Source organism: Elaeis guineensis, chromosome 12 (genome assembly GCF_000442705.2).
Source record: "Elaeis guineensis isolate ETL-2024a chromosome 12, EG11, whole genome shotgun sequence".
In the NCBI taxonomy this organism is placed as follows: domain Eukaryota; kingdom Viridiplantae; phylum Streptophyta; class Magnoliopsida; order Arecales; family Arecaceae; genus Elaeis; species Elaeis guineensis.
In genome coordinates, this window is record NC_026004.2 from 7,698,476 (window position 1) to 7,723,258 (window position 24,783).

At 37.4% G+C, this 24,783-nt stretch overlaps 3 protein-coding genes across 3 annotated transcripts; all 3 read left to right on the top strand.

The window, feature by feature from the left end:
• Window positions 1-1,684: 1,684 nt before the first annotated feature.
• LOC105055538 (pectate lyase 1-like) lies at window positions 1,685-2,997 on the top strand. The gene is made up of 4 exons (XM_019854024.1): window positions 1,685-2,026; window positions 2,104-2,456; window positions 2,549-2,678; window positions 2,779-2,997. The coding sequence occupies exons 1-4, from the start codon at window positions 1,685-1,687 to the stop codon at window positions 2,995-2,997; spliced, it is 1,044 nt and encodes a 347-aa protein (XP_019709583.1).
• Window positions 2,998-3,489: 492 nt separating this feature from the next.
• Window positions 3,490-15,504, top strand: LOC105055471 (uncharacterized). The gene is made up of 11 exons (XM_019854069.3): window positions 3,490-3,726; window positions 5,830-6,064; window positions 6,374-6,460; window positions 6,591-6,757; window positions 7,948-8,090; window positions 8,179-8,356; window positions 8,455-9,064; window positions 10,636-10,748; window positions 12,586-12,829; window positions 14,025-14,278; window positions 15,161-15,504. Exons 1-11 carry the CDS (start codon window positions 3,602-3,604, stop codon window positions 15,207-15,209), a joined length of 2,205 nt encoding a protein of 734 aa, XP_019709628.1. The 5' UTR covers window positions 3,490-3,601; the 3' UTR covers window positions 15,210-15,504.
• A 2,991-nt stretch (window positions 15,505-18,495) lies between these two features.
• Window positions 18,496-24,133, top strand: LOC105055536 (wax ester synthase/diacylglycerol acyltransferase 4-like). The gene is made up of 5 exons (XM_010937368.1): window positions 18,496-18,687; window positions 20,184-20,753; window positions 21,450-21,806; window positions 22,533-22,670; window positions 23,963-24,133. The coding sequence occupies exons 1-5, from the start codon at window positions 18,496-18,498 to the stop codon at window positions 24,131-24,133; spliced, it is 1,428 nt and encodes a 475-aa protein (XP_010935670.1).
• Window positions 24,134-24,783: the final 650 nt, after the last annotated feature.

Genomic DNA, 24,783 nt, shown 5'->3' on the forward strand with positions numbered 1-24,783 from the left:
ATACCGGTCACCAGAGAGTGGGAGAGGGAATGGTAATGTGCATACGTTCTTAATTATGGCTATTTGAATCTTTGGACGGACAGAGATCGCTCTAGAATCTTATGTAAAACCATTCCGACTGAAGACGTCTTCCTTCAACAGATTCTTGAATTTCTCTCTTGTCAGATTTGCCAGCAAAGAACCATGATCAGTTGATCCCAGGTTCTTTTGAAAGATGCATGTTTCCTTTTATCCCCCAAGAAGTCCATAAATCATTGAAGTTAGGAGGCTATCCTTGAATTGTAAGGTAAAGCTTCAAAGCAAACCAAATACTCTTGTGAATGGGCACTTATTAGCGAAAAGATGGATATAATCTCTATATTAAGGAGGTTTTCGGTTCATGATTGAAGTTGGAATTGCTTGGAATGAGAATTGTAATGATCATATTCCCCAATCTATTTGAGCCGTGATTGGAATCGGAATGAAATTAGAATTTAAAAAAAATATGTAAATTGGATTGCGAAGGATTAAAGCATTTTCCATTCTCTCTTGGATTGGAATGAAAACGTGAGCAGAACTCCTCCCAACCAAATGATTGAAATTTAAGAGTCACTCAAAGCCAAGTTTAAATAAACCACATTAAGCCTGATGTTTGTTGGGTTATTCTTTTATATTTTTGCTTGAATATTTTTCTGTTGTATTAAATGCCAATGGGAATTACGTTTATAGGAATGTATCATTTAATGATTATATATATTATACCATAATATGACTAACATAATTATAGTTACATTATTGTTAAATATACAGGCACCCTTCTTTTTCTCATATCACACATCAACATATATGGTAAGTTTTTTTGGTAATCTCAAAAATCCAACAGGATAAGAAAGATGAGATGGCTCGATTCCATCAATGTTACCTATGGAACACATTGTCCCATGATGAAGGCCCTTAATCGGATGGAGGACATACCAATTCTGGCCCCCTTTTTTGGTGTGTTCGACGGGTATTTCAAAGATAACTACTGGCTTTGCATTCATATATCTTGGGTACCAGGTGCTTGATTGATGGTCTCGATTTTGGCTTCATGACTTCTAATACTAAATGTGAAGGAGATCTGGTAGTGGATTTCTTTGCGGGCTTTGCATGCATGCTCCATGCAGACTAGGAGTTCGTCATATAAATCTAGATTATCCGACACAGGCTTGAGAGGGAATGTCTCTTCAAACGTTTGTACATGAGGCAGATTTTCTTGTTAGCCAAAAAATAAGAACTGATCTTATCAGCATTTGCCTCCTTCCAAATTAGGCTTTGATATCAACTTCCAAGACGTAGGATAGAAATTAAAGTTTATATATTAGTGCAACGGACACTTGAAGTCGGGACTAAAATCTTCCTTAAACCCCACATTTCATGGCCCCTAAACTTCCCCAACCAAACTCTTTCTATTCCAAGCAAGAAATCACCACAGCCCTCCGAGCCTCAACATCTCATGCAACAAACACTGTCCCTTCCGGAAACAAAGCATTAGATCTGAACACAAGCCCAATCCACCACCTTATAAATGTCCAAGACTTTCTACCCCGTCTTCCATCCCCCATCTCTCTCCATAGTCCACAGTACTTCAACCATGGCATCCACTCCTATAACCTTATTCCTCCTCTTGCTGACCCTCCTCTCTAGCACCGAAGCCATAAGGAACATGAACATAATCGATCGATGCTGGCGTCGTCATCCAAACTGGTCCGCCAACAGGCAACGGCTTGCCATGTGCTCGGTGGGGTTCGCCGGCAAGATGCTGCAGAACAGGGGCCGCGAGGTGGTATCCTACACCGTCACCGACCCTAGCGATGACCCTGTGAACCCTCGTCCCGGCACATTACGGTTTGGGACCACGATACTCAAAGGTAAAGTATGGATCACCTTCCAAAAGGACATGAACATCAAGCTCCTACAGCCGCTCATCGTGAAGAGCTTCACCACCATCGATGGTCGTGGCGTCGACGTCCAAATAGCACACGGTGCTGGATTCTTAATCAACAAGGTAATGAATCCATTCATGCTATATATATAATGTATACATTGATCTATGAATGAAGTCTGATGTTAATACGCGATCAGGCAAGTAATGTCATCATCCACGGGCTTCAATTCCACCACATACGTGCCCAGCCAGCTGGTTCAGTAAGGGATCCGGAGGGTAACTTGGTGGACTTGGGAGGGGACGGGGATGCAATCCGACTGCTAGCAGCCCAGAAGGTGTGGATGGATCACAACTCACTCTACCGGTGCCAGGATGGGCTCTTGGACGTGACGAGGGGCTCAACGGAGATCACCATCTCCAACAATTGGTTCCGGGACCATGACAAGGTGATGCTTCTGGGCCACGACGACAGCTTCGCCGAGGACAAGAACATGAAGGTGACAGTTGTGTACAATCGGTTCGGTCCAAACTGCAACCAGCGCATGCCAAGGTGATCGCTGGCCTGCACTCTTATTGATCAAGATACTTGGTCTGTTTTCTTTATTTGCATGCTAAAACTAAGAGTAATGCTAATTTGTGTAGGGTAAGGCATGGATATGCTCATATAGCAAACAATGTGTACGAAGGATGGCGAGAGTATGCCATTGGTGGAAGCATGAATCCTAGCGTCCTTAGTCAAGGGAATCTCTTCATAGCTTCAGGCAAGAGGAAGGTGAGCACAGTAACCTTAAAAACTCTCCAAGTTGGATGGTACTTTATAAGAAACTCCTAAGCTAGCCCTGATGATGGGGATGAACATGGCAATATTTCAGGCAACAAGGAGAATTCCTGGCGAAGGGGTGAATTCATGGAACTGGAAGTCAGTGAACGATGCCTTTCTCAATGGAGCTTTCTTCAAGGCAGTCGGGGTTGTTAATGGTTTGGCGCCGTACCAAAAGGTGCAGAGCTTTCCGGTTGCAAATGTGAGGGATGTGACGACGTTGACGAGGAATGCAGGCGCCATCCGTTGCTCCATAAGATCTAGGTGCTGAGTTTGAAGCACCGAAAGGAAGATGATGAGTAGTGGACACCAACTGCTATGTGAGGAAGAGCATGTTTAATGATATGTTTACTACCTCTTATGTCTATGAGTGCATTAAAGAGTCAAAGTAATTTGTGAGCTACGTGTGATTGTTTCAGTGATCCAAATGCTATTCTACATCGTATTTGTATCTGTTTCTCCATTGCTGGTTTGTATTGATTACTTGTATATGTTGGATGCCAAATTATTTGCGAGAGCAAGACTGATCTAATCCAACCCACAAGGCCCATGGGATTTCGTTAAAATATTTAATAGCTAAGGTTAAGAACCTAAAATGCGCTAACGACACCGATAGAAATGAGAACATTTTTAGTAACGTCGTAGGCGTTCGTTTATCTCCTTTCCCGTGCGCGCTCAAACACCCCATACGATCCGCGAAATTGGCGCGCTCGAGAGGTCAGTGGGGCGCGCGTATTTCTCCGGTGCTCGCTCGCTCGAAGAAAATGGTGGCTGGGAATCCAGAAGAAGAGAAGAGAGAGGAAAGAAGAATGGAAGAGGGAGAGAAGTATCGTTCTTGATCACTGGATCAACCCTAGAGTTGAAAAGAAGGCGATATGGGGTTTCTTCAGGACCTCTTCTTTGGTGGGGAGAAGGACGCGGAGATGGAGGACGAGACCGTTCCCAATCCCATCCCTCTCCTCTCTTCCATTGCCAACTCCGTCGTCTATCGCTGCTCCCGGTTCCTCTCCCCATCCCTTCCTTTTCTTTCCTTCCTTTTTCTTTCAATATGTTTGCCTTTTTTTTTTGGTCTCTGGGTTTCCTTTAGTACTTGTGTTGTTGGATGCCAATAGTACGAAGGTTTGATCAAAATCTGATCATGATACTGTTTCGACGGGAAAACACGCAAAATCCGAGTCCCTTGTGATTGGGATTTAGGGTAATGCAGATTATTTTACGAGTATGCTTTTCTTTTCTGGATTTTTTAGTTAAGAATTCTGTCGTGGGGATTTCTGAGCATACTACCAGAACGAATTTTATCAAAATCTGTTTTTCTTTCTTTTTTTTTTTTTTAAAGATGTTTTTGCTCCTTTCGATTGGATTTGTGATAGCTTGAAATATGTTATGAAGAGCTTGCTTTTTTTTTTTTTTTTTGGTAAGACGGAGTATTCGTACAACTCTAGTATGAATACGGCCAAAATGATTAGAAAAAGAGCATCATGGAATGCCAAAGAAATGTCCGCCATATCAGTCCACATGATCCTCCGGTGTGCTCTACCATATAAGAGGCCAACCCGTCTGCAGCACTGTTGGCTTCATGCATGGTAAACACAAAACATGACAGATGTTAATGGAAGAGCTTGCCTTTTCTGTCTTGGGTTTTTCTGAAGCATTATGTCATAGGGATATCCGAGCGTTTGGAGCAATTTGGTTCGATCAATTTAGGATCTTGATGCTGTTTCAATAGGAAAGCATCTGGAATCCAAGGTTGTTGTAGTGAAATTGGCTGTTGAAGTATTTTAGTGCACAATCGCCTTCAAAATTCAACTCACACCTGGTGCAGCGTGTATCTCCTTTTCCTCTTTTATAAGGCTACTGGTCGTTACCAGTTCCATAATTACCATGGCAATAGCACTAACATGTCAAGGGAGTGCTTCACCTTAAAGTGAGAATGGAGGTTGTAATTTAATTTCCTCATTCTTTTGAAATATGTCGAACTATAAGTCCTATGAAGCAACTGCCTTGCAGTTATCTGGCAGAACCTGAGATGATATTCAAAGTTTCTCTTTTGATCAAAAAGAAGACATTCAAATTTCTTTTAGTGTGTGGCATCAATCAATTGATAAATCAATCAGCCAAGACTTTCCCATCAAAATGGTTTGGCCACATAAAACTACTAAATCTGAAAGGCTCTATGGAAGGATCATGAACATTCAAGAATGTCTTCACAATTGGTAATGAATTTGAGGTTAGCCCAAGATCATTTTAGGTAAAATGGATCTAGTTGCATGAGGTGCAAAGTTATGTTTTTTTCCTCTTTGAAATCATAGAGAATCCTATGAAAAGTGATGGAATTACATTTGAAAAGAGACATGTTGATAGTCAAGGTTGAATTTGGCAGTTGTTCTTGCTAGGTTCTTTTCAGCCCAACATCCCTCAGAAGAAGAAGAAGAAGAAGGAGATGAAGAAGGAGGAGAAGAAAGTGGTGGCCATCATAACGGTTGTGGAGGCTTCCATTTACATTATATGTTGGTTAGAGGATTTTAGATAATGGCTGTTATCTGGTCATTATTCCCTTATAATGGCTGTTATATAATGGAAACAACAGCCATTATTTCACATATTTGTCGCCTATCTAAATAAAATGATCTTCTGAAATTCAAATCTCTGCACCAGCAGGTTAAGATGATGCTTTTAGCCATTGAATATGATTAAGCAAATCATGCCAGCACGTTTCGATATTGCCCAGTATTCCTTTCTAATTACAAATAACAGCCTCTATAACAGAAGTCATGTTATTCTTATGCATTTCATGTCCAAGGAAATCTGGGTATGTAAGTGACATTACTTCTGTTATATGGTAAGTAATGGTCATGAAAAGCGGTCCCTCATTTGGCATATTGAAGCATCAATTTATAAGATCCAGACACTGGCTGATGCAGCAATTCTGATGTACTAACAAATCTGCCTAGGTCAAGGTCAACTATGCTTGTAAATTCTGTTTGCTTGTCTTTGTTCTATGATTTGTCTTCTCGAACACCATTGTGTTCTCACCATGTGAGTTTACTCAATTTCATCTCACATGTGAAAATAAAGCATAATAGATTGGTTTGTGCAATTTCAGGATTCTTCTTCTTCCAATGGAACAGTTGCAGCAGCATTTTGAGGCTGACTTACCCGACCATGTTAAGCAACCTTCATTATATGCTAGAAATCTTGTAGAATACTGTTCTTTCAAAGCTCTCCATGTGGACACTAAGCGTCCAGATCATCTGGCTGATAAGGACTTTTGCCGTTTAACTTACGACATGATGCTTGCATGGGAAGTCCCTGATAAAGAGAGTGAATCCTTACCCAAAGTAAGACATCTATGCACTGTCACAACTGGGCATTTGTAAGAAGCTTGCAATTATCAGATGCCTTTTTGCAGTAAGACTATCTTTTGATTTTGTGTATCAATCCTTTGGTCATTGTTTACCAGTCACGCTCCATGCTTTTATATTAGCTATTGTTTGATCATCATTTCCTTTCTTCTTCTTCTTCTTCCTTTTTTCTTCTCTCATGGTTCTTGCCTATGCCTTTATTTTTGTGTTCTATAGCAGATATTTATGGTGATGAAACCTTTTTACATTGTTGAACTTTAATGAGGCAACCATTGACTGTAACAGGAAACTGCTTTTGGTAACGATCCAAAAGTAGAGGATGATGATAGGGTATCATTATTTTATGAAAGCGTTACAAGAATGGCCAGTCAGGTTGCTTGTCCCTTTACCATTCCCCTTTTTTTATTCTTCTCTTCATATTTAATTGTACCGACTTTTTAGCACATATTTTGTTTATCCTCCTTAAATTACAGCATGTACATGAAGTAATCTCTCTCATCAGGTTGATGGCAAGAAGACTGTCGGACTGGAAGCTTTTGCCCGTATTGCTCCTGCCTGCCCTGCTTTGGCTGATCCAATCACTGTTCACAACCTGTTTGATGCACTTACAATGTCAAGTGGCCGACTTCATTTTCTTATATATGACAAGTACCTCAAAAGCCTCGACAAGTATGCTATCTGATTTCTTGATTCATGCACATTTTTATTAAATAGGGTTGTTTTCTTTTATATATATATATATATATATATATATATAATTTCTTGCTACATGTTCATTGAGAGGGGGATCTTGATTAGATCACTTGGAAATTTTTGTTTAGCCTGTTAGGTTTAAGACACTTCTGTTACTTCTAAATATATAATTTAGCAGCCTCAGCTTTTATATCATTTCATCATTAATGTTGAATAAGATATCTGATGGACATGTTCATTTCATCTCACTGCATCCCATGTAACCTTTTCTCTTAAATAAAGAATCTACATAACACAATGATGGTGCAAGTGCAACATTGTTAACAATATAGGATGCTGCATCTGGAAGCATTTCAGTTGCTTGGATATATTTCTGCTGTTTTTACTGATATTTGGTCTCCCCGGAAAATAAATCATATATTGACACCTCATGGACCAAATGGGCTGAATTAGTAAAACAATCATGAAAATAAATTGGTAGTCAGTAAATATCAGCTTGTTGGAAGAAACACAATTTGGAAATGCGTTTCTAAAGTGGGAAATAACTTTTTATACCATGAATCATGGGTTGTCCACCTTTTAATCAACATAGTTCATTGTAAAAAATCATACTAAAGGGAAAATTACTTAATGACCCCCTCAACATTGGCCTCTTTACAGTTAGCCCCCCCCCTCCCCAAAAAAAAGAAAACTTCTTTAAAAATTCTCAGTTGCACCCATGCATTACATTTTGTTGCATTGTGACCCTTCTGTCTATCTCCTTTAAGATTCAGTTAACAGCATCTCGTCAGGGTGATTGTGTCATGTACCTGATCTTCCACAGGAATAACCTTTTCAGTAGTTTCTTGTTTATGCTGTTTAATATCCTTGCACCGAATAATCCTATATATCAAGTGAGTTTCCATTACATAGAAACCATATTGATAATATTTTGTTTATTGACCATTGGCATTTTGATTTGATGATATTATCTTGTTCTCTCCATGAACTACAAAGAGCAACCAAAAAATCAAGGAGTACATTGCTGGGTTATGATTTTTAAAACTTTTGCAACTTTGTCAACCATTGGCAAAGGCTATACAAGCACATGCATCATTTATATAAGATATTAAGCAAAGTTTCATGGTCAGGCATATGACTGCTATTTCTTCCTTCCGTTATTATAGGGTGTTGAAGTCTGCAAAATGTATGTCAGGACCCCCACATGCTTCTAGCCTTCAACTTGCCGATGGGGAAATTATCTTAGATGTTGATGGTGTCATGCCCACTAAACCTGTTCTGCAACACATTGGAATGTCCACATGGCCTGGTTAAGCATCTCTCTTATGGTAATTTGGCTGCATTCTAGTGATTTATATTTGCTTCTAAAAGCCTCACCAGGGTATTCTTTATGGCAGGACGGTTGACACTTACCACCCATGCTCTTTACTTTGAGTCTTTAGGGGTTGGGTCATATAGCAAAGCTGTTAGATATGACCTGGCCAAGGATTTGAAGCAGATGATAAAGCGTGAATTGACTGGGCCATGGGGTGCTCGTCTCTTTGATAATGCTGTGATGTATAAGTCAAACTCACTGTAAGTGTGTGGCTGAGAAAGTATTGTGCATATTTGTTCATGTCTGATATTACAAAGAGTTTGACACTTCAAGCCTATCTTACATTTCTCCTTTACAGTGCAGAGCCCATTTTTTTAGAGTTCCCTCAAATTAAAGGTCATGCACGCAGAGATTACTGGTTTGCGATCATTCGGGAAGTCTTGCATGTCCACAAATTCATTAGGAAGTTCAATCTCAAAAAGTTTCAGCATGCAGAAGCTCTTTCGAAGGCTACTTTAGGCATCTTCCGCTATCGCGCTGTGAAAGAGGCATTCCATATCATACCCTCGCACTTTAAGACTATACTTGCTTTCAACTTGTCTGAAAAACTTCCGAAAGGGGACAAAATCTTGAAAGCTTTATATAAACACTTGGAGCTTCTGCATGGCAGATTTCTGCACCATGATGCTGGTCATGATGTTGTTGAGACTTCATCTGATGAAAAGCCACAGACTGGTTCTTTTCCAGTTTCTTTATGTACACTTACTAGAATGGGCATACTACTGCACAAAGAAGATCATCCTGAAGAAAGATACTTTTTAGATGGAGATGTGCATGTTGGTGAGACAAGTTCACTGCAAAAGGCCATAAAAGAATCAGTTTGTTACTCTGGCAGAGTTGAGGCAGCACGTGCAACATTGGATCAAGTTACAATCGAAGATATTGATACAAACGTAGCTGTAGTGAAGGTACATTTCTGTCGTTTCTGATTTCTGTTTTATAGTTGGACTGTGGAGCATATATGATAAAACCATTTGGAACCTTATAGATTAAAAAAAGGAACTTGTAGAAAGGAATCTACGCATAAGCAATATCCTTAATCTCACTTTATTCTTAAAAAAATAATGTCGCAAATGGGAAAGGGGAACAGATACAATTTTCTTGTCTATAATTGTTAACCGTTTATACAGATTGCAAGAACATGTTGATCATGTTGAAGATCAAGTTATGAGAAATATTTCCATGATTGTTTTACAATGTTAGAACTTAGAATGCTTTCCATATTGCTTAGATTGTAAATTAACATTTTAATCATCCAAAGTAGCTCAAGCATTTATTGTTTTGTAAGAAAACGGGATGCTCCATAACTAACAAGATATATGCAGAATTTGTTCTGAACTTCTTTTTGAAAATAAATTAATTATGCAGCTTATAATTTGTATAACATGTTCGGCTCAAAAGAAAGCCATATGCATTGTGCAAGATTTGATAATTTGAGGAACAAGAGAACTGGAGATATACATCTAGAAAATGAAATAGGTTGAGCCTTTTATTTTGGGTTAAACCAATAATTTTGTGGTGGTGAGTTAAGTTCTTTGCCCTTATTGTACTGAACATTCTTTGTCTTGCTTTGATTGTACATACGATATAGTTGGTCATCCAAAGTAGCTTTAGAAAAGAGAGGCAAATTATTGTTTCAAAAAGGAATGCTATGTAAAAAGATGTATGAAAAACAATATGTTATCTTCTTGATAAAAAAAATACAATTAAACTGAAGCCTTAATGATGAATGACACGTTTAAGCTTAAAATAAGGTGATACAAATACTATCTTGTAGCTTTCACAAACATCCTAGAGGCATATTTCTGCTTTAGCCATCGTGTTGTTACAATAAGTCTGTTTCTACAACCTTTGGTCTTCCATATAATATATCAAAGATAGCAAACGGCACAATAAGGCCCTTTTGGCTATCACAGTGGAGAAACTCTGTTTTTAGTCTGTCATTAGAGAATATAATTTATCAATATGGTTTCAGGTAATTGCTTAATTGTGTTAACAGGGATAAAGTTGCTAAAAAGTTAGTACAATTACTAAGGCATATGTATTTTTTGACACTGGCTTTAGCGCCAAATGAAGTTATCATGCTTATGAGCCAAACCTTGCCACATATTTGAGTGACTTTTCCTCTTTTCTAGCTTTTTTCTTTATTTTTTTCTGCAGTAAAGTGGTAGATTTTCATTCGTGGCTAGGCAAATTAAGTTGTCAACTTTCAGATCCACCATAGGATTCTCCATGCTTTTTCATGTGTATTGATAGAAAGAGACAACTTGCTATAAGCAATCAAATAATATGAATTGATTGCATAAGATCATGAAAAATACTGAATATATGAAGGAAATGCATTTGGTATGCTGTTGCTGTAAGCTGGTTCCATTTGATGGTTTACATTGTTGAATATGTTGAGATGATTCTGAAATATGTATAAAGGTTTTTCCAAGTTTGTAACTTTGTATTAATGCATGGTCTTCTTCTGTTGCAGGAACTAACCTTGCCTTTGGTTGAATTAGGGAAACGGCTCCTGTTTTTAGCAGAATGGGAAGATCCTCTTAAATCAACGGTGTTTTTGATGTTGATCCTCTATGTTGTCTACAGGTGTTCATTAGTTTTTGTTTTTCTCTTTGTTTTGGATCCTGGAGAAGTAATTCCTTTTTTTTTTTTTTTCGGGATATATAAATACAAGTCATCGCATCCTTAGTGTTGTTGTGTTTTGATGCATCTGGAAGATTGACTTGCACTAATAAAGTAGTTGTGGAAAAAGACGCTGCGGGCCATTTTTTAAGCAAATTATAGAAATTTTTGTCTCACTCTGTGGTTTTATTAGCTTTAGTTATTTAATCTGAATAATACTTTCTATATTCAGCTCTTGTGCACTTAGTGATGTATAAATGTTTATACGCATGCAAAATTTTACTTATGGCATGCTTTCCATTTTGGCTTATTGAATAATGTGTAAGGTCAATATCCTTTTCTTCCCTCCAGGGTAAACTGCATCCACAAAGACTGAATTCATACAAATTTATTTTAGACAAATTAAATTCTCCCTTTTTTCTTTTAACCATTACCACAAATTTACATGTTGTGTTTTGTTCGGGAATAAGTTAGGGGGAAGGAAGAAATATGCAAATTGAAATAGTTATGCCACAAGTTATTACTTTATTTGCTTGGCTACAGTTTCTGGAATACTTTTGGTTGGGGGTGTTTTTTTTCATAAAAATAGGAAGCAAGCATAGATGATGGTTATATGCCAGGAATGGCTTATGATTGCTTTTCCTTGGAATAGTTGTGCATGGCGTAAGCAAGTATCATTTGCATAACTGTTATGTGCTTATGCCTGCTTTTAAAATACTTGCTTGGCAGGCATGAGGCTTATCTAAACCTTATGCCTGCTTTATTGACTAACCAAATGCTTCCAAAGAATATTGCTAGAGACAATGCATGATTAAAATTTGTATGCAGCTTATAAGGTAACAAGTCAGTTTTTCTTCTTTTTCGTGTCTATATTTTCGAACTGTTTAGATTTTAAGAGCTAAGAACTTGGTTGATTTTCTGAAATTACAGTTCAAGGGATTGTTATTTAGTATCTTATATAATCAGAAAAAAAGTAACTTTCAAGAAGTTGAGATTGTTTGGTGGTAAATGGGTCCCCACGAACCAGGGTACGAGTCCTAGATTATTTACAGTAAACAAAAACTGATTTCTTTTCTAGCGATACCTTATATTTTTCATTGTAATAGGGCTAACTTCATGGATTGATCTCTGCCTGCGCGTCTACATGTGTGTGCATGTGCATTCATGATTTTGTATGTACATGACATGCATGCACTCAGTCATGCCCATGATGCTCTGCTTCATGATCTCTCTTTTACTGTCTCTGACATATCCCACCTAGGCTGATGGATTTTTTTAATTTTGAATGTAAGAGAAAAATTAAAACATGATCATAAGGGAATGTGTGGAAATTGGAACCACTCAATAAGACATAGCGCATGCATTTTCCCTCCAATATTTAAGTCTAAGCTTGGCTTTAGTTAAACAAATTGGTGGGATAGGATAAATACACCCACCATACAAAATTACGTTTTTATTATTGATCATGAACGAACACCAAGTCCACCACAATGGACCATCTGATGACTATAAGTATATATTTGTTATTTAGACAGCAGTTCTCCTGGTAACAAATTGATGATCCCATTCATATTTGCACGTTTATGGAGGGCTTCTGCTCTATCAGTTACAGATTAAGCATCGCAGTAACTCCTTTCTAAACCTCAAAATAAATACATTCATTGTCCTCATTTGGTTATCATAGTTTTAGTGATGTTGTGCATTACTGTGTGTGTTTGGTTCATTGGCATCAATAAGTAAATTTAGTTTTCTTTGGTTTTTCTTTTGTTCTATATTGACAAGGTAATGCCATGAGTTGCAGGGGTTGGGTCAGGTACATCTTGCCTTGCACTTTCTTATCTCTGGCTACTTTCATGCTCTGCCACAAGCATCAAAACAAAGCGAAACCACTGGAAGCCTTTCAAATCACTCCTCCTCCTAATAGGAATCCTGTTGAGCAGCTTGTGACATTACAAGAAGTCGTTTCTCAGCTAGAAACAAATGTTCAAGCAGCAGTTATTACTCTTCTTAAAATAAGAGGCATCCTGTATTCAGCTTTTCCACAGGTTTGACACCTTAATCTCCATCCAGCCTCTTAATAGCATCTTGTAGAGTACCAGGATTTGATTCATGGAAGGATTGAATTTCCCGATATTGAGATCTAGTGAAATTTTGTAGAATATATGCATCTATATAAAGAAATCATGTGCAACATTCTCGAGTTTTGCATTTTTTTTTCAAGAATGTCAACTTTGTATTTATCAAGTTTGTGAAAAAAAGGATTAATTGTATCTTTGATCAGAAATATGTTGTTGAGACGTGAATCTGTTTTCATGATAATGCCCCAATTTTCATGTTTAATCTTCCTATACATGATCTCTACTTTGTGCAATGGTATGCAATAGATGGAGAAACCTTACCCACGAAGTAATATTTTAAACATTGATGAGCACTATTGTGGAGATTATCTTTGAACATACTTTGTTCAATACCATGACATACCCATCCTTAACCATAAAGCATGTGTTCAATCATATCAGATGAGTAGACAAGCTTCAGACATTTTTGTACAGTACCACATCATTCAACTATACAGTAACTTGGTTCTTTATGAGTAGCGCCAATGATTTTGGGTTTTGTTCCATACATGATGACAAGGATAGCAAGATAAGCAGAATTATGAGATAGCACTACATGAAATTATGCATACACAAATATGAATATATGGAAAGGCCAAACAGAAAAATCTTGGTTATAATTTCATTATGTTAATTATTTGAGAGCACCACTTAAGGTCTATTTGGGTATTCCTACAGGATTAGGTTGAAAATACTGTAGGATTTATGGATTGGGCCATCAATTTAAGAATAGTCCTTTATCAACTAAATACCACTCAGCTTAAATTCTGTAGGATTTTGGGTCCAACCATCAAAAAAAGACCTGTTGAGATTTTTTTTCTCTTCCTATGGAAGCCAGGCCAGCCCACTCAAAAGATGGTTCCGGTTAGTTGCAAAATAGATCTAATCCAACCTATAATCCTATATTATGGTGGTTGGGCCATAAATCCCCTAGAATTTGGTCCCACCCATCCCAACGCCTAATATTAAGATTATCATGCCTTTTCTTCTACTTTGTCAATGCCACATAACTTCATGTTCACTTTGAGTTTTCGAATGCTTGTTAAAATTTTTAGGCTTCTTTTTCTTTAAGTCCATCTTTTGTGGTGCGTACTTTTTGACATTGGAAACTTCCTGCTTTCAGACTACAAACAAAGTTGCAATCACTTTGATCACCGCTGCAGTACTGTTTGCCTTCGTGCCTTTTAAACATATTGTCTTGTTGGTGCTTCTTGAGGCATACACAAGGGAGATGCCATTGAGGAAAAATAGCAGTGAGAAGTTGAAAAGGAGAATAAGGGAGTGGTGGGTCCGCATTCCAGCAGCCCCGGTTCAGGTTGTCAGAACCAAAGAGCACAAAAAATTGAAAACTGCATCTAGCTTGAAGCATCCGCTTCAGTAAGTTGTAAATGATTTCTTCCTAATGTAGGCTAGCTGACTTGTTCTCTATATGGGCTGCTTTCCTGCTCTTTTTGGTCTTGTATATGTAATTAGTGGGTCATACTTGCTCAAAATCAATTAGAGTGATGTAGTTGTAAGAATGCCAGTTAAAGACAGTGTGCCAAGGTTGGCATCTTTTGTCTTGTAAAAGTCACATTTCACAAGAACATCAGCAAATGGTCTTGTTAAGTTGTGATATTCGATGAAATGATATTAAGAAGCAAGGTTTGGGTGAATCAAATGAAGATTATAGACAGAGCAACAATGGTCAAGCTTGGCTGTTATCATCTTCTCTAATTAGTCTCCCTTGGTCGTTCTCGAGTGGCAATCCAACCGCACTGGCATAATAAAAAATTAGGGTTGTTCACAGCTTACTATGTAAATCAAACCATTTTGAGGTTTAGAATTCAAAGTATGGAATAGAAATGAAGCATTAACAACTCACAATGACTATATTGTTCATTTAAATCTTGCATTTAACTCTTTATCAATTTATTTAACCCCATAGGAATAATAATTGTCGTAAATATTGCAATGTTGTAAAATTGCTATAACAATTGCTATTAACTGAAGTGCATTCAAGGTTTTAGTATTCATTAATTTAAATTGATGTATTTATTCTAATTTTTTTTTATTTTTTTTTTACTTTTTATGGTATTACTGCACTTACATTATTAATACAAGATAATCATAATACCATACTTATGCTGCAAACGATATGTCTTTCATTCGGACCAAATGATGTGCTTATAAGGCCATATTGTAATATGAAAATAAAGCTCTTTTCTGAAACTATGGGCTTCAGAATAATCTTCTGACCTTTTTTTTTTTTGTTAAAAGAAAAGATGGTGATCCAAATAGGACCTGTCGGCCTTCATTGAGAGGATGAAGCGGAACAAATACAACCCAGGTTACCTCGTTACAGGAGATATTAAGAGAGAGAAGGGGAGGACTTTCTCTCCAGCCATGTCTTACACATCATGCACACTATTCATGAAGTGAAGGTGAACCAGGAGCGGTTCAGGGGGGTGTTAATGTGCTTGAATTTGGTAGCTTTGCCTCTGTTCATCTCTGGATCTTCTGTGATTTTTTTAACTACTTAAATGTTTGTGGGGCACATCTTAGTCTCTAAACGTCTAGATGTTGATAATAATGCTTGACGTCTGAAGGTACCAAGTACAAGTATGGAGGAACAAGAAATTCTCTAACGTGTCAAGGGGTAGATGTGCAATTAAATAATTTTATTTTCTGGGTTTCAGAAAACAGTCAGGCTTGACCTACCTTTGCCATTAAGCATTAGGAACAGCTACAACCTAACAGCATTCTGTCGATGGGTAGATCGCCATACTTTTCTTACGAGCGAGCAAGAAATTCTCTTCAGCTTAAGCCAAAGGAATTTCCCACATCTTTGATGCAATGGCTTACTATAATAGAATAATTGTCAGTAAAACTGAGGGGAAATCCTCCACCACTCATGATGAAAGAGGAAGGAACAAAAAGAATGACAGTGGCAAGAAATGCTCAGATCGGAGCAAGAGATAAGATTGCATCAAAAATTTCGTTGTAATTCCAAGGATGTGAAAGTTCCTTATCAAATGCATGAGGTTATCGTCATTGTGGCTTAATCCCAAACAGGTACAAATCCTTCGGGATATGCTTTCTTTTCGGTTCAACAACTTGTAGTTATCTGCTCTCTCTCTAAATATATCTCAAAAAAAAAAAAAGAAAAGAAAAAGAAAAAGAAGCCCCCTAGTGGTTAGTTTTTTTAAATGGAAGATGGAAGAAGTGAAGAAACTTCCACTGAGATTTATTAACTTGGTGGTTATCTGTCAACCTAAAAATATTTGCAACTATTAGTTATGGCCCCAAATTCTCTGTCAAGGAGGTTACATGGAAGGCGAAGACTCATTGACAAACACTTCCAGCTACTATCATCATGGAAAATGTGACATTTTTCAATACACTTGGCAGACCAAGCCACCACAATCCCAAAAAATTATATCCTACATGGTGTGCAACATATGATACTATTCATTTCATAGCGGTGTACCAAGATAAAGGCTTGATGAATGGGATCTATAGGAATGAGTAATTATGATTGATGATTGCAGAACTATGTGATACGTGCTGTGTGGAATATAATTTCTATAAAATTAATTGGTGATATAGAACTGTTGTAAATTTTTCTTGGAAGGAAAAAAAATGATTGCGTCAAGCTAGCTAAATTCCTATCTAGTACGCATATTTATGTACTATAATTATAAAAATTTCATACAGCTCAAGTTGCAAGATGATCAAATGTTCTGACTACTTAGATTGACAATCTATTAGGGTTATTAGGATTTCAACGCTTGACTTAATATGCAATTATTAAATCTTAAATTATTAAGTTTTGAGCTCAATCTTTTATATCAATCCTTCCATCTTATAATATTTATTTGATGCTTTTCATCCAATGTGGAACTAAATCCTTTAACTATAAAGGTTGCAACTAGTGTAGTTACACTGAGGTCATTGAGTAAATATTATGGAGTGGGGTTGTTTTGTAAGAAGTAGATTTCTAGGTATGATGTGCATAATAAATTTTTGAAATGGTGTAGATCTGTAAATTTATGTGAGCTTATAAAAATTAAAAATATCTCAATCTTTCTATTATTCATGTGCTTCTCATTCGAACTTAAAAGCTTTATTTTCATTTTATATTTATCCTTTTGTACATAGTTAATTGCTACATATACACAATTAGTATGCTACTGTACATACTTAATCGACCAAAATATACAGTTAATATCCTATAGCATACAGTTAGTACATACATGCACACAATTAATATCCATCGGCATACTTAAATATTGCCCCATATGGCCGAGCAAATTTTTGTTGCAATGCTGTTGTAACAAATCAATCAACAGTTGAAAATTGATGAAATACAGAAAGATAATGTAGAATATTATTTATAAAAATATAAAAATTTTTATTAATTTATTATAGATTTAATGTAGTATCACTGTTGTAATGAATACTTTTTTCATATTGTCAGATATGAAGATGTTTCTCCAATTCCATTTATTTGTGTTGCGTTCATCCTCCATTGTAGAGTTTCAACTTAGATTGGATCGATTTCTACAGTGGATTGCTCTACCTAAGATTGACTCTCTCGCACGTCACTCTATCGGCATGCTCGAATGTCTCTCTGTATAGTCCGATAAAGAAATGTTTCTCCCACTCTACAGTTCACTTATTCCCCTTGTCATCCTCTCTTGCAATAGAGAGACCTTATTTAATATTATTTATTAATTTACATTAACCAATATATTGATACTAGAATCATGCTTTTCGCCATTAGCTAAAAGTCGTGATTCTTTTTTTTTTTTTTTTTTTTTGAAAAGTCATCGTATTTTTTTTTTTTAAAAATCATCGCTTCAAGGCATACATAATCCAAATCTAACTCAACCTTGGTTGATGGTTTAGCCATTCAACACTTCCTAATTACTCGCCTTTGAAACAAGGAGCGAATAAATTAACCAAATTCTTTACAAATTCTTAAAAATAGTTTTGTGATGATAAAATAAAAGTAATCATTTAATATCCTTCTTCAAGTTAATTAATCAAAATTATCTTTGCATTATATATTCTTCGTCTCGTTTTTAAAATCAACCAAAATTCTGTATTGATCCCGGCTTTTACCTTCTCTTTGTGGAGCATCGACAACCACTACAGAGAGACGGCATTTGCAGGCCGTTGGCCAGGGACGCACGTCACAGGGACGGCACTTGCAGGCTGGACAAGTGGAGGGAGGTGGCGGAGTAAGGGGAGGACGCACCAACACGGACGAAGACCGGACGGGCGGAGTGAAAGGGACGCGCGCGGTGGGGTATAGGGGAAGACACAGTTCGACGAACTGGGAGTGGAGAAGTCGGAAAGAAGAGGGTTCGGGTATTTTTGTCCTTGAGAGACTCGAGAGTTAAATACGTATGTGGCTGCAGACTGGATGTTATAAAGTTTGGCATGGTGCGAGACTGGACCGGCTGATGAGATCCCCTGTTTTTTCTTATCACCCTCCTCTATATATTGAGACCTACCGGTGAAGCTCAGGCCCCGCGTTGATATATGTACGTTCTCTGTTCTTGGTCGAGGTCTTGAGGAGAGAGCACAACGCAACAATATCGATCAAAATGGCTGTGGAAGGAGGGCAGGTGGCGGAGAACCAACCTGTGAGTCCCATGGGCCAATATTTCTCTAGTTCGGCGCTCTCTGTGAACATTTTAGCTATATTCGAGTCCGAGATCCCCATAGACGACTCCCAGGCCATGTGGACATTGGAGAACCTCTTCTTGCCTATCAACCCACGCTTCTCCTCCATCATGGTTAGCATTATTTAATTGGAATATTATATGTTGCTTGTTATTTATCTCTGCTTTACTAATATATAAATCATCAGTCCATTACTTGGACCTACTAAGTTTTATGATATTATTAAGAGAGCATCTTTTCTACTCAGTAATCCAATTAAGTTGGCTCTGTGAGAATAGGCACATGGAGGCATAGATGTCATGAGGCAAGGGTTGTAGCTTTTGCATCTTTTAGACCTTTGCAAGCTCGTCCGCCGAGGTGGCTACGTACATATTTTTGAGCAAAGATTACATCTATCTATCTATCTATATATATATATATGACCACTCCACACCTAAACTGTTCCTCCTCGTTGCAAGCACTCTCTTCCTTTTCTTTTTTATTTTTCCTCCAGTTTAGGTGTTCGTGGGTACGTGTACTGCATCATGTCTGTAGTTGGACACTCTTAGCCTTTGTTTTCCTTCCCCGATGATCACTACTAAAAAATCAACCTGACCTCAGGTTTAGCCAACGAGTCTAAGCGGGGGCCGGTGGTAGCTAGGCCTTTGCTCCTCTCTAGCCACCCACAGGCAACCGGTTACTGCTCCATCATGGTCATGTTTGCATTGCCTCTTCTAACTGCACCAGTCACCTTATCTCCAGCTCCATCGTACGGACGTTTCCAGGAAGTCGTTTGCCCTCACCATTTGTATGGTTTGAAAGGGATTGGAGCTGGCCATGCGGCTTGCGGGTGGCTATCACCTTCCATGTCCCTGCAAACGAGGGACTTCAAACATGATACATAGAAATGTTTTACTTGTGATTCAACAAATCACTTAAAAGAAAAACTACCAGCAACTTAGTTATTTTCCGGTTAGTATACGGAAGAAAAAGAAGAAAAACGGTTTCTGTTGGTAACTCTTTTTTTTTTTTCTTCTTCTTCTTCTATAAATTCGAAAATCTTTTTGAGGTTAGAGATAAATTACACTTATATCTAATAATTTGGATACTTATATTTATCTGAAGTTTATTTTTATTTAATACTTTAATCCATAATTTAATAAAATATTTATCAAGTCATTAATTTTAAATAAAATTTATTGTGAAAGATTTTTGATTTGATCGTCGGAGAATCTTCGTCGGAGCCAATTTCAATCGAAACTTATTTTGCAACAACGTCATTTCGATGATCTTCAATTTACTCCAACCATATCTGTGTACACGTCAAGTCAGAAATTTGATGCAATAGAATCCAAATATCAAAATAAAAAAATTTTAGAATGACCAAAATAATCTCAAGCAACAAAATAGCCACCAAAACTAAGGCATAAGAAAATGTATACATTTTCCTCCCCACTTAAAGATAATTTCGGCTTTTTATATGAAACGGTTTCACTAACGCGTACGTTAGAGTGGAAGAGTAAGGGAGGGGGGAGGGAGCACAAATTCTTATCAACTTTCTTGCCTAATATGGATCATTTGGCTTCAATATTACTTCCACGTTACTAACAGTACGGTAACTTTTTTCCAGGTGAAGAATGAGCATGGGATTCTAACTTGGCGAAAGGTGAAGATTAACTTGGAGGAGCATGTAAACATCCCCGTATTCCCACCCGGTTTAGAATTTTATGATGACTACGTGCAAGAGTACTTGTCAAAGATAGGGACAGAGCTCTTGCCACATGATCGTCCCCTATGGGGCATTCACATCATCAATTACCCAACAAGAGATGCGCCTGGGACCATGGTGTTCAAGCTTCACCATGCCTTAGGAGATGGCTTCTCTCTCATGGGAGCCCTCTTCTCTTGCCTGCAGAGAGCTGATGACCCTTCTCTTCCTCTCAACTTCCCTTCATCTGGTGAAAGTTCGAGACAGTTTGCTAAATGGATCAGAATTGATAAGAGTATATATCGTTTTCTCCATATGTGCTTCAACACCTTTTGGGACTTTGGCCGGAGCTTCTTGATGAGCAACTGCATGGAAGATGATAGAACTCCGATAAGGTCCGGCGATTCCGGTATAGAGATCCGGCCTATCACCTTATCTACTGCCACTTTTTCCCTCCATGATATCAAGCAGATCAAAGCCAAGCTCAAAGCGGTAAGCCTGAGAAAAATATTTTGTGAGTGCAAGATTGGAAAGCCATGTAAGTTGACTTTTTCGACAGAACTGAAATTTCTCAGGACGTGGGCCGGAGTGCTCGTCTTAAGAAAGCATCTCTAGCAAGATATTTAGATTAAGATAGCTCTAGAAAGCAAATTCTCTGGTGTTTTAGTGTCCACGAGTAAGTTACAGTGGGATAATTAAATGAATTGTAGTTGGTTTCTCTGAGACATGATGTTTCTCAGCAAAAAAAGATTTTTTTTGTCTTTTCAAATTAAATCAAAGATAATTCTGATCCAAATGTTCCGAAGTTCCTGGGTGAAGTACGGGAGAGCTCCAGTTCCCCGTTACTAACCGTTAACATATAACAGGAAGGCTGGCTGTTGAGTGGGAGCAAGGCATATTTGTCTAACGATCTCCAATACTTGGACAGTTGGTGATAGGAAATTGGGCCCCTCTAATCCATGTAAGAACTTCAGAGGATTTCAGCTCTTGAATTACTAGAACAAAAGACAAGCCTTAGCAACTTTTCTTTAAAGAAAAAGGGCAAAAAGAATAGATTCCTTTAGATTTTCTTGCTCTATTTTTCTCCTCTCATGATGCTCTTTTTTTAGTTATTCGCCTATCCCCCCTCTTTTTTGTTTTTATTTCTATTTTATTATTATTATTTTTTTATGGTTCTTTTTCTTGCAGACTGTAAATGATGTGGTGACTGGTATTATTTTCTATGGCATCCAACTCTACATGCAAGCTGCTAGCCAAGGCAACATCAAAACTTCAAGAGTAACAGCTTTGGTTACCCTTAACACCCGGGCCATCAAGAGCTACCAAAGCATCCAAGAGATGACTAAACCGAACTCCAAGTCTCGATGGGGCAACCACTTTGCCTTCTTACATGTGTCCATCCCCAAATGTAAGGATGCAGAGAATGCGGATCCACTTGAATTTGTTCACAAAGCCAAGCGAATCATAAGGTCCAAGAGAAACTCACTTGCCATCTACCTCACGAGCGGACTACTGGAACTCCTGCGAAAACTCAAAGGTCCTGAGGTATGGCGCCCTCACTCAATTTTTAAGAAAAATTTTTTAATTAAATCAGATCCACCGCTAAGCTGGTAGACCAGTCCAATCATGAACTAAAGCGCAACATGCATAACATGTCTCTATTGCTCCCTTTTATCTTCTGTTTCTTTTTTTTGGTCCATCTTCATACGTGTTAGTTCATGGTTGGACTGATTCATCGTTGAGGTAGTGAGCTTGGTTCAACTAATAATTTCTCATTTCTTAGTATTTTTCTAGCTTCTAATTAACGATGAGTGCGCTATCTTTGATTTTTTATTTTTATTTTTATTTTATTTTTTTTGCATCTTTGAATAATATGATGGGTGCACTACCAATTATTTATTTATGCAAAAGATGAAAGAGTTGGCTGCATCAAAAACTTAAAAAGATATGCACCTACGGCTTCAAGAGAAGATGGGTGCAACTACAAAGTTATTGCCCATTTTACTGATGTATAACACTTGTTGAGTATGGTTAGAAGTGCTGCAAATGGATCATGTTCAACAAAAACCCATAAATCGAAACTCTTAACACACAAGAATTAGATAGAATAGAATTAACATGACCTAATTCTGACTCAGGTATAATGATTTACTTGACAATTCAGTCAGTTTTGACCATGCTAAAACCATGGCTGATTTCTGGGCTATGTGATTGGATTGCAGTATGCCTCACGCTGAACAATATTGCTTATCTTTCATTTTGATTTTGTAGGCTGCTGCCCGGTATATACATGCTACATCAAAAAACACAACCCTGGTGATTTCAAACATGATTGGACCCATGGAGCAAGTGCAGATTGCAGGACATCCAATCAAGAGCCTATACTTCATGATGGTACATGTGCCTCAGGTTGAAAAAAAAAATCTACACTCACTAGTATAGATTAGAGAGTTTGATTTTTTATTTTTTCAATTCCAGTCCAATTTAATCACCAGCCATAAATTATGGGAGTCCTTATTTTCAAGTCAACTATTTTGTTGCGAGTGGGACACATCAATGTATACGTATAATCTTAATTTTTGAGGGAAACTCATCCGTTGCTCTCCGCATCGGATATTCACTCCACGGGGTGGGGGTTTCTATAGTCACGCCCAGAGAAGATAGCTATATTGGTCGGCAGGGGGGGAGGGGGGCGAAGGGAACCCATCCGTACTGTAGTTATCTAGATTTCATGGATTATCCAAGACTTGAACCTAGAATTTTTGGTTGCAAAGCAGAGTATGACCATTTGGATAGACCTCAATTCACAAAATATCTTTATAGAAAAGTTAAAAAGAAAATGCAAGGGTCCAAAACCACAGTACCAAGGAGTTTCCTTGTGTGCCATGTAACATGTGGGTCTTGTTACCTTGTACAACAACCTCACCATCAATCTTAACAACCTTTTTGTATTGATTGAGCTCCAGAGCACTAGTTGGAGAAGGGCAGAAAATTTGTAGAACGAGAGTTACACCCTCACCTCTTTGAGTCGCATAAAACAAAAGAATCTTTTTGCTAGTATTTAATATAGTATTATATGATTTCTCAAACCATTTTGGGGAAAATAATTATGCCATTGTTAATATATGCGAATTCCTAAATGTACTGCATCTCACAGAGAGAGAGGACTTTTTTGGGGGTATAAAGAGAGAGTAGGACTTTAGTTATATATAACACTTAATTGATTATTCATTCTTTGTTTTGGTAAAGAATTGATTATTCATCCATTTAATAATAATATAAAAAATGCCTAAAACTTAATCATCAAACATCCTAAAAGTGTCTTACTGGTGCACTTCAATCCAACAAAATCTACAATTTTCAATAAAATAAATGGATTAATTTGATTTATGGATTTGTAAGTGTTGGAACCCACTAAATTTTAGTTGCCGGCTTATGGGGTGGATTCTATTTTTGGAGAACAGGCTGATGAACTCTTGAATCAAAGAAACTGTATTGCATGAATATATATATTTGTTTAAGCAATGTGGGGAGTGTTGTCTTCTGTTATCAAAACCTGAAATAATTTTTAGCTTAAATACTGAGTAGAGAGGTCCCACTGATAGACCAACCTATTAGCAAATACAATATACTTAAGAGCAACCCCTTCAGATAGTTATTTTATATTCTTTAATAAATATTAATTAACTATTGCACTGCAGAGTCTTACAGTGACAATAATTAGCTATATGGGAAAAGTAAAGATGGCGGTTGGAATGGAGAAGGGCTTCATAAATTCTGAAGTTTTTGTCTCCTGCATGGAGAAGTCATTTCAAAGGATTTACAAAGCAGCGGTTGGCAAGAAAACTAGCACTTGGGAGTTCAATGCATAGCAGCTGCATGCCTAATGTGGGCTCTCACAAGTTCTTTCAGCATCCGTGACAAACGTTTTTCTGGATAATGTGATCTAAATAACTCCTTCAATAAGGATACTGATATGTAAATATGAATTAGTTATGGTATTCCAATGAAAGTTGTCATGTCTATCATTTGATGGTCCATTGTAGAAGAGAACTTTGCGTTTTTTCTTTTTCTTTTTTTAATATAATGGTGGTAAGGCACCTAATATTTTATTGAGAAATGAAATGAGGCAAAAGTAGTACAAAGGAGAAAAATAAAAGAAAAAGGAAGGGAAAAGATAAGCAAAAGGCAGAAAAAAAAAAAAAAAAAAGGGAAAGGGGAACATCTAATCCAATCCTGGCATCTTTATGGCCTAAGAAAACAAGCCTTGGCTGGTTCCGAAGACTCCATCCAATCCCCAAGTCAAAATAACAAGACTTTTCCAACACCCTACTAGTCCATCATTGCAGGAGAAATTATTAAGTGGATCAAGTCTACCATAAATCTAGAGTAAAATGAATCCATTTAATAATTTCATGATCTTAGGATAAAATCATGAATATCTGTCTAAAAAAGTTTCACCTTGGATCCACAGTGAACCTAATCCATCTAATAATTTCTTCTATTTGTAGGGAGATTGAAG

Coding starts and splice junctions, on each gene's coding strand:
- LOC105055538 (XM_019854024.1), top strand. CDS start 1,685: ATGAACATAATCGATCGATGCTGGCGTCGTCATCCAAACTGGTCCGCC. Junction 2,027..2,103: donor CTGGATTCTTAATCAACAAG/GTAATGAATCCA, acceptor ATACGCGATCAG/GCAAGTAATGTCATCATCCA. Junction 2,679..2,778: donor TAGCTTCAGGCAAGAGGAAG/GTGAGCACAGTA, acceptor GCAATATTTCAG/GCAACAAGGAGAATTCCTGG.
- LOC105055471 (XM_019854069.3), top strand. CDS start 3,602: ATGGGGTTTCTTCAGGACCTCTTCTTTGGTGGGGAGAAGGACGCGGAG. Junction 6,461..6,590: donor TTACAAGAATGGCCAGTCAG/GTTGCTTGTCCC, acceptor CTCTCTCATCAG/GTTGATGGCAAGAAGACTGT. Junction 10,749..12,585: donor ATCCTCTATGTTGTCTACAG/GTGTTCATTAGT, acceptor CATGAGTTGCAG/GGGTTGGGTCAGGTACATCT.
- LOC105055536 (XM_010937368.1), top strand. CDS start 18,496: ATGGCTGTGGAAGGAGGGCAGGTGGCGGAGAACCAACCTGTGAGTCCC. Junction 18,688..20,183: donor CACGCTTCTCCTCCATCATG/GTTAGCATTATT, acceptor ACTTTTTTCCAG/GTGAAGAATGAGCATGGGAT. Junction 21,807..22,532: donor GAAAACTCAAAGGTCCTGAG/GTATGGCGCCCT, acceptor TTGATTTTGTAG/GCTGCTGCCCGGTATATACA.